We start from the raw sequence: 9,747 nt of genomic DNA on the forward strand, positions 1-9,747 counted from the left end.
ACTGCTTTAATTACCGTGGAGGCTGTACATCAACTTAACTCCAGTCGACTTAATTTTGTAGAGTAGACAAGCCCTCAGTGTGACAGATACTGCAACCACATACAGTATCTTTGAAGACTACTGTACTAACATTACGAAGGTTCTGTGTATCATTGTGAGCTAGGGACTGTATTCTACTCCATGGACAAAGTTACCGCAACTCCTCCAGAAACTAAGAACAGCAGGGGGTGATGACTGCCATTTTTGGGACTGTAAAGAGCTCCAGAGAAATCCCACCCCAGAGTGCGTGTGTTAGATATACTGGTTCAGACCAGCTTCAAGGGATGCAGAGAAAGGGCAACTTGAACTGACTGAGGGGCCTTTCTTTCGATTCAACAAACAAACCTGACCTTTTGTCCAAAGAGGGACCCAATCCTGTTAAAGGGTTGGAACAACACTGACCTGCCAGACTCCCCCACGGGGGAGACTAGCAACTTCTGATATATTTAGTATGTGTTTAGACCTTATCGTATGTTTTCTCAGTATGCTTTTGTCCATAAATAAATGTATTCTGTTTTAAGAGAGCTGTTTGGCTACTGGTAGCTCGAGCACATACTGGTCCTTGGCATTGGAGAGACGGCAAAGAGCAGGGTCTGGACTCCTAGTCAGACCTGCTGAGATAAACACAATGAAGTGCAATGGGGGTTGCCAGCTAAACGCCTGGTGAGAAGGAGGTGAGTCCCTAACCAGAGAGAGGTGACAGTTAGAGGCCTGAAACATAAGAGTAGACCACACAGGGGTCAGTGGTACAGCTACTCCAAGATCATGACACCTGTTTTCTATATGACTAAACAGCACCTGAAGTACTTCCCACTTCAGTGATGCTTTGTGTACTCAGGAACCTAAGCCACTCTCCTTACTCACACTCCAGCTCATTTCCCATGCTCCCTGCTGCCCAAACTGCTCACTGGCTCCACAGGATCAAGGAGAGTGGGGAGGGGGCCTGGAGCTGATCTGGTAAGTCAGGAAAGGGGACTTCACAGCATTAGAAAATTGAAGTAATTTACAGAACCAGGCTGTTTCAGGAGCTACTCTTGGTGGAACTAAATGAGATTATGATGAATTAGGGGAATTAGTTTGTTATATTTAAAAATGTGCAGGTGTGTGCATGATGTCTGGAGTTTGTGGCAACTGTGGTTCTTTAGCTATAGGGAGCAAAACAAAAACAAATACAAAAATCCACATACAAATTACTGTGCAGTCCACATTTCAAAAGAGGGAGCATTTTTATATTTGTCCTCTGCCAATGTTAATAAACCCAAGAAGGAAAAAGATATTATGGAACATTCAATTGTCCCCTGGAGAGTTAGTGTGCAAAGTTTTGTATGCAAAGCCTGGAAATTAAATGCAATTACTTAAACTGGTATACAAGGATTTTACAAATCTCAATACAAGCTTAATTATGGAGTCATAGAATCATAGAAGATTAGGGTTGGAGGGGACCTCAGGAAGTCATCTAGTCCAACCCCCTGCTCAAAGCAGGACCAACCCCAACTAAATCATCCCAGCCAGAGCTTTGTCAAGCCGGGCCTTAAAAACCTCTAAGGATGGAGATTCCACCACCTGCCTAGGTAACCCATTGCAGTGCTTCACCACCCTCCTAGTCATTACTGTCACCATCATAGTGACTATAGTGGGTGGCCTACATCATGTCAGTGGACAGAAGTTTGATTGTGTTCATGGACTATGTGTAATAGCATCTTAGCAGCCTGATAAACACCAGTCTGTGTGACTAGTAGGATTTATGGACAACGCAAAACTAGTTTTTACAAAAAACATTTAAGTTTGACCATTTTCAGGAGCTGAAATGCGGAAATACAGTGTTCTGAATTGAAATGGCTACCAGCCTGTCCATTTAAGTCCTTTCTATTTATTAGGATACCAGGATGGTAATGAAGTGAAAACAGACTTACTCTCCTCCAGATTGACAACCAATTTATACACTATGTCTTGTAACTGTCGATCCAATCTAACAAGAAGAAAAAAAGAGGGGGAATGATCCTTAGTTAGGCAGGACACATTCGCACAATAAGCTACTGAATATTTAATAAATTAAAAAAACTTATTGTAACAGATATGGACATCTTTTGGGTGCAATATAAAAACACTTAGATTAATAACAACATTTTTGTAGAGGAGCTAAATATATTGCTGAACACAGTACACACCAACAGGAAAATGACAGATAAAGCACCAAACTCTTGTCTGCCTTCAGCTCCTGGCTATAGCACCTCAGGAAAACAAACCACTTAAGCTGAAAATCCATCTTCAGAGAAGGAAGAAGAAATCTGCAGTATATTTTCAAAGCTATTCTCAAGTATCTTAGACTTGCAATATAAGTTTTGTTAAAATTATACAAAGCCAAACAGAAGATTAAGTTTCCAGGTTTGGATTCAACATCACTAGCAGCATTTTGCTAGTGACCAAGAACCAGAAAATAAAAGTGACTAGAGACAAAACTAATACAACGTAGATAAACAAAAAGTGTATATGGCACACAGTGAATTAGCTTTTAAACTGTTCTTTCAGCTGCAATAAATCAAAGATTACAGGTCACTCTAAACAAACACAAAAATCTAAATATTACAGGTAAATAAAAATGTTTTAAACCTGTGTTTCTTTAACAGTAAAATAATAAACTAAAATAATACCAACAATCGAGATACTCTTATTACCTGATATTATAAAGAGGTTGTGTCTGATGTACAACAATGTTGCATTTTGGACATCTGTTACTGTAGTAAAAATGTCTTACTATGCAGCTTTTACAGACTGTACAGAAAAAAAATGGAAAAGCCCATTATATTGTAGCAAATGTTTACTGAAGATAATGCAAGAGGAGTAATTAGCTTGAGACAGTGCTCAGACAACAGCAAGTATATGAAAATAAATTAAGCAAAATTAATTAAGTCAATTTAATTTTTATGTAAACTTTTCACATGTTGGCGACATTAACATCAGAGTGAATTTAAACTCAGCATCAGTTTGATGTGAATTTTTAACCCTAATCCTAAATTCTCTCTAAGATGTGTGGCTGCGCAGCTGCCTATTAAGCTTTGCGCAGGGGCTCAGGGCTACGGCAGGGAGAGATGCCTCTCCCTGCCAGTCCCAGCACGGACCTGCCGCGGCCAGGAGCCCCTCCCCCCTGCCCCAACACTGACCTACCCCAGACTTGCCGGGGGTGAGGCACCCCTCCCCCGGCCGCAACATGTACCTGCCCCGGATGGGGAAGAGGCGCTCCTCCCCTGGTCCCCAACCTACCCTGGCACAGACCTGCTGCGGCTGGGGAAGAGGTGCCTCTTCCCCGCCCCCAAGCCCAGGTGCTGCTGCAGGAAAAGAGAGCTGGGGAGAGTCCTCTCTCCATGCTGTAGCCCCTGGGCAGCCTGCACCCCAAACCCGTTATCCACAGCCCCACCTCAGAGCCTGCACCCCTAGCTCACTCCCTGCATCCCAACCCTGAACCCCTCATCCCTCCCCCGCCACCACAAACCTCACCCCCCCCCCGCCATTACCTCCTTATTGGTGCACATAACAAAATTCATTCCGCACATGCCTGGGAAAAATTAGAGGGGACACTGCCCTAACCCATTCTTCTTTTCAAGGCATTGTACAGCTTTCCCTTGTATTTCAAACAGCGAGTAACCTCATTGGCTGCTACAAGTTAGTGGTGAATTACTAATAGTTTTGGCCTATTATTTTATAAGCTGATTTCTCTGCTTTTATGGAGCCTCTGTCAGCAACAGAAGTTGGCTGAGAAAAGGATGTCTCTATTCCCCAGTGAGATAAGTTGAATCTCTCTAGTAGCATGTTTGGTTGAGGAAAGGCTGTTTGGAACATTATAAAGTGTGATCCTCAACCATGCTAGACCTATTTAAATAAACCACAGCTTCTGGCCCATCCTGACAGAAAATACAGGATTCTTGAAGAGGCATTTCTGGGCCTGCTATAGACAAAAACTTTCTGTTGATCTCCCAGAAATACTCAAGAGCCCTCAGCCCAGAGTAAGGAATAAGCAGTAAATACAGTCATTTTAGACAGGCAATTCCCATTTGTGAGGACATGAAAATGTCACTCATGATGTTTTGGTAGCTGATCTCGCTCTAAATTTGAAACTAAATTCTTAAAAAGTCTAACACGGATACTTACATGTATGAAGACACTCTGTAATGGTCGTGGCATCTATAAAATAACCTTTGCAGATGGAACACAAGATGTAAGGCGTCAACTCAGACAGGTTTATCATGCGCTACGAATACAATTGAAATTGTTTGAGAACACAGGTTAAAGCAATAGATTTCTCACTCCAGCTTCTGAAGTCTCACAACCTCAAGCCACATTAAGAATGGTAAGATTTGTGTCAATATGCAAAAGCAGCAAAGAGTCTTGCGGCACCTTATAGACTAACAGATGTTTTGCATGCATCCGACGAGGTGGGTATTCACCCACGAAAGCTCATGCTCCAATATGTCTGTTAGTCTATAAGGTGCCACAAGACTCTCTGCTGCATTTACAGATCCAGACTAACACGGCTACCCCTCTGATACCTGTCAATATGCAGCACCTGGATCTACACTGGATGGCCCTGAGCAGCAATAATACTTCAAATGCCGCTCCTTCCTAAAGGTTCCCATCTATTTTTCTGAATTGACCTTTCTGCAAACACAGCAATTCAATGTATTTCACAAATCACTTCTAAAATGCAAATTATAAACAGCTTCTTCAGGTGTACTGGACAACTCAGAGAATATGGCACTTCACCAGTATTAATGAAGTATAGGTTGGTAGCAAGCTAAAATCTTTATCTGAGGAGTGTGCAATAGACTGTGTAATGGCCCTCGGTCCTCAATCATAGAATATCAGGGTTGGAAGGAACCTCAGGAGGTATCTAGCCCAACCTCCTACTCAAAGCAGGACCAATCCCCAACTAAATCAAGTTGAATCTGAGACAGTGAAGCCTTTTGCTTCAACATGTATTTAGGTTCATATAAACGCATATTAAGGCCGGGACTGCAATTATACTGCACTGGATTTTGACTAAAAAAAGCACATTTGCCAGGGAGGAACAAATCCACCAGCTCTTTTCTGACAGAAATCTGTTACTCTGGGCCAAAATACCTTTCCTTGATAGGACTGGTAAGGTGTCCATCCTGAAATTCAGACTTTTCAAGAGTGCACTTCATAATTTAAGGTGTACTTCTCCAATCTAGTCCAAGTCTCCTGCATCATCATTCACCTGCCCCCTTGCCCGCACCCAGTTGTTCTGTGACCTCTGACCCACCATTATCCAAAACTTTTCAAACACTTTCAACCTTATACCCACTTTCTGCCCTTTTCTCCCTCTCTTTCATGAAGATGTTCATTGTCTCCATTCCTTCTGCACTCTCCACCATCCTGATTCACTCCATCTCACCAACCTTTGGATACCCCCAATATCTGCTTTCTCTGGTTTTATTCCCAGGCTCTGAGAGTCTCTTAAGAAAATCTCATGGTCACTCAGACTTCCTTCACTACAACATCATTCTACCCTCCTTCACTTCTGCCATCTTCCTTGTCAAATAGCATTAATTCTTCACTCATCGATTCCAAAGCCAGAAGGGACCGCTGTGATCATCTAGGGTACGTCTATACTACCCGCCGCATCAGCGGGTAGTAATCGATCTATCGGGGATCAATTTATCATGTCTCACCTAGACGTGATAAATCGATCCGTGAATCGATGCCCGTACTCCACCTCAGCAGGAGGAGTAAGCAGCATTGACGGGGGAGCTGCGGCAGTTGACTCACCGCCATGAGGACGGCCAGGTAAGTCGAACTTCGACTTCAGCTACATGAATAGCGTAGCTGAAGTTGCATATTTTAGATCGATCCCCCGCCCTAGTGTAGACCAGCCCAAAGTCTGACTTCCCATATAACACAGGCCAGAGACTTACATGATCATTGATTCCCATGCCAGCTCCATCCTCCTTTGTCATGGCTGACAATGCCATCATCCTCTTGGTCACTCAAAACTTGGTTATCATCCAGAACTGCCTTCTCTCTAACCGCACACATCAAGGCTATTCCAAAAGCTCACCTCTGCTTATTCTCTCTGTATACATTACTAAATCTCTCATCCAGAGCATTGTATCTTAGCTTAACTATTGCAACCTCACCCCTTCCCAGCTTTCTGACATCCACCTGTTTCCCCTCACTTTAAGCATGCTAAGTTCTATCTTGATCCAAATAGCCAAGCCATGCTGGACAATGAGAGTTCTAGTCTCACCTGGGCAGTCTCTCTGCATGAGGGCTTTGATGGACATAAAATATTACATGTTGGGAACTGTTGTCAACATAGGCTTTCTCCTGACAGCAATCTGTGCCAAAAATTAAAAATTCTGCGCCAAAAAATTAAAAATTCTGCCCCTCAAAATTAAAATTATGTGCACAATATTTTAAAATTCTGCAGAATTCTGCAAACTGTATTTGTCATATAAATGTGGAGGCTCCAGCATGGCATTGGGGAGCACAGGACACTAGCTGCACAGAGGTGGGAGATCACTGTGCAGCTCTCCCCACCCTTCCCCCAGACTCAGTGGTGAGGCTGCACCCAACCCTGACACACTGCAAGGACAGGGCCTGCCCCAGAAACACCCAGGGGCCCTGCCCCTCCATGCCAGGTGCACCAGATGGACTCAGCAAGGCAGGATCCAAGTGTGGAGGGGCTTAGTGTGGAGGGATCTAGGTGTGGGTTGAGGGGGTTCTGTGTTGGGCAATCTGGATGCAGGCAGATCAGTGGGGTATCCATATGTGGAGGGGATCTGGATGCACAGGGGCTTGTTGGAGGGTTTTGGGTGCCATGGTAATGGGACTCTGCAGGGGGGTCCAGGTGAAGGTGGTTGAGGCTCAGCTGGAGTGTGGGGGGAATAGAGCTTGGCGGGGGGTCTGGGTGTGGGGGGCTCAGTGGGGGGTCCCGTTGCTGGGACGTGGTGCTCAGTAGGGTGGGGATCCAGTTGCAACTGGTTGGGGATTGGTGGGGTGAGGATGTGGGTGGTCGGGGTGGTCCAGGTGAAGGGGGGAGTGGGGCTCATTGGGGGGGGTTCTGAATGTGGGGAGTGAGGCTCGGCAGGAGAGTTTGGGTATGAGAGGGTCTGGATGCACGGGGGCTGGGTGAGCAGCTCCCTGTACATGGATCCTTCCCCCTAAAGCACGGGGACGGGGGGCAGGAGAGAGTTTGCAGAGCTTCCTACAGCCAGGGAAGAAATCTTGGGGTGGGTCTGACTCAGCCCTAGATGCCGTGCAGGGGAAGAGATGGTCCCGTCCCCCCCAGCTCAGCCCGGACTAGCAGCTAAGCCCGGCACACGGTAGGAGCCACCAGCCAGGTCTTCCCCAGTTCTGCCTCCTGTCCCACAGTGATTTGCCTCTCTGCTGGTTGCCCTGGGCTCCCAAAACATACTGCAGGGGACGGTCACATGACTGCTCTTGTGACTTCCCTTTCCTTTCCCATCAGAAAGTCATTTTTCTGCAGGGAAGCAAATAAATATGCGGGGGCATAAATTCTGCACATGCGCAGTGGTGCAGAATTCCCCCAGGAGTACAGAGGCTGCACCACGTGCCTGGCTCAAGCCAGAGAGTGAAGTCTATCAGGAACCAGGCCACTCCTCCCGCCTGGCTCAAGCTGAAGAGTGGGTGTTTCTGAGATCCAGGCCATAAGAACATAAGAATAGCCATATTTGGTCAGCCCAATGGTCCATCTAGCCCAGTATCCTGTTTTCCAATAGATGCTTTAGAGAAAATGAACAGAACAGGCCAATTAGAGAGTGATGTCATCCCCTCCCTCTTGGGAGCCAGACCACCTCTTGCTTGGCTTGAGCTGGAGCAGAGCCTGCCAGGAGCTGCTCTTAGTTGATACTGTCTGCGCCTCTCCTGGGGTTTAAGGCAGAGAGGTGCATGTTGGGTGCTATCGCCTCATGATGTGGGGAGCACCTCCTCTATGCTTCAGACAGAGTGGTGCATGCTGGGAACTATCCCCTCATGAAGCGGGGGGCCTGCTCTCCAGGCAGAGTGGTGCATGCTGGGAACTATCCCCTCATGAAGTGGGGGGTCCCCGCTCTTCAGGCAGAGTGGTGCATGCTGGGAACTATCCCCTCATTAAGCGGGGGGGACCCCACTCTCCAGGCAGAGTGGTGCATGCTGGGAACTATCCCCTCATGAAGTGGGGGGGACCCCACTCTCCAGGCAGAGTGGTGCATGCTGGGAACTATCCCCTCATGAAGCGGGGGGGACCCCGCTCTCCAGGCAGAGTGGTGCATGCTGGGAACTATCCCCTCATGAAGCGGGGGGCCCGCTCTTCAGGCAGAGTGGTGCATGCTGGGAACTATCCCCTCATGAAGCGGGGGGCCCGCTCTCCAGGCAGAGTGGTGCATACTGGGAACTATCCCCTCATGAAGCGAGGGCCCCGCTCTTCAGACAGAGTGGTGCATGCTGGGAGCGGCTGTCTCTATTGGGTGAGGTGGGTGGTCACGTGGGCCTCATCTCGAGGCACGACTGGACCACACTCCGCCGCCCGCTCTGCCCAGCCCCTGCCTTGGTGTTCGGTGGCCCCACCCTTTACCTCACGCTCAGCGTCCGAGTCCAGCTCCCCCTCCGCCTCTTGGCAGGTCCCAAAGCGGGCCCCGGGGCCCCCCTCCAGCTCCTCTTCCTCCAGCTCCTCCTCCTCTTCCTCCCCGCTGGATTCAGAGCGGCTCCTCTCGAAATCGAACTGGAGGGAGCCGGCCCCAGAGCAGCCAGGGGCGCCCCCGACCTCCAGCTCCTCCTCGCCGGTCCCCAGGCCTGCCCCATCCCCGCCGGACAGGCCCGAGATCACAGAGCCTACATCCACCTCCATGTCCATGGCTGGGCGGGGGGGAGGGGCGCCAGAAGGGACGATGGGAAATGTAGTTATCAACCTCTTTTCTTCGCTCGCCGTACCGCCGAGACGCCTAGTGAGGCAGTGCGCATGCGTGCTAACCGTGATGAAGCACGTGGGGAATTGTAGTGTACTCCGCCTCGGTGACATTGCGACTGCGCACATGCGCAATGAACCCTCAAGGGATGCTGGGAAATGTAGTTTTAAAAATTGCTTCGCTCTTTCTGCCTACCCACCTTTCATTAGCCAAGAATTAAATGTCAAGCTACGAAGAGGGTCTTAAAGGGCATTAAATATCCCCTGGAAACAGACGGGTCACAAAATCCTTCATTCCAGAGAGCATTTTACTAACCACTCTTAAAATTAATACAGACAAGGTCAGGGAGGTAATAGCTTTCATTGGACCAATGCTGTTAGTGAAAGAGACAAGATTTCATGTATACACAGAGCTCTTCAGGTCTGTGAGATGTAGTAAAAGGGAGAGATTTGGGATGGCAGTCTAAAAGCCAAGGACAGCACCAGTATAGGAACAGACACTGCCCTGTCTTAACATATAGTGCAAGCAATAATGGTGACAGATGAAAGAAATGGGAGTGGGAGGAGACAAAATGCAATCCCCGTCTGGGAAGACAGGGTCCCAATCCTGAAAATTTATCGGGCTGGGCAAAGTATGTCATTCAGGCTCCACACAGGGCAAGGGTCCGCTAGCATGGAACAATTTGCAGGAGCAAATTATAGATGCTAGAGGCAAAGCGTGGTTTGGGGTGGAGACTGACAGCTCGTGACCCCCAGTTTGAAAACCCCCGGACTAGCTGACATCTCTT

The 9,747-nt window shown here is 47.7% G+C and overlaps 1 protein-coding gene across 1 annotated transcript in view; it reads right to left on the reverse strand.

Annotated features, from left to right (window-relative positions):
* Nucleotides 1-9,721, reverse strand: part of PCGF6 (polycomb group ring finger 6) — a 44,377-nt gene extending 34,656 nt beyond the window's left edge. Inside the window, exons 1-4 of the mRNA XM_039481962.1 lie at nt 8,630-9,721; nt 4,186-4,285; nt 2,715-2,811; nt 1,953-2,008 (exon numbers count right to left, since the gene is read on the reverse strand). Coding sequence (XP_039337896.1) covers nt 1,953-2,008; nt 2,715-2,811; nt 4,186-4,285; nt 8,630-9,088 — 712 coding nt within the window. The 5' untranslated portion in view covers nt 9,089-9,721. The remainder of the gene's footprint in view (nt 1-1,952; nt 2,009-2,714; nt 2,812-4,185; nt 4,286-8,629) is intronic.
* Nucleotides 9,722-9,747: the final 26 nt, after the last annotated feature.

The sequence above is a fragment of the Mauremys reevesii genome, linkage group 7 (assembly GCF_016161935.1).
Source record: "Mauremys reevesii isolate NIE-2019 linkage group 7, ASM1616193v1, whole genome shotgun sequence".
Classification (NCBI taxonomy): domain Eukaryota; kingdom Metazoa; phylum Chordata; order Testudines; family Geoemydidae; genus Mauremys; species Mauremys reevesii.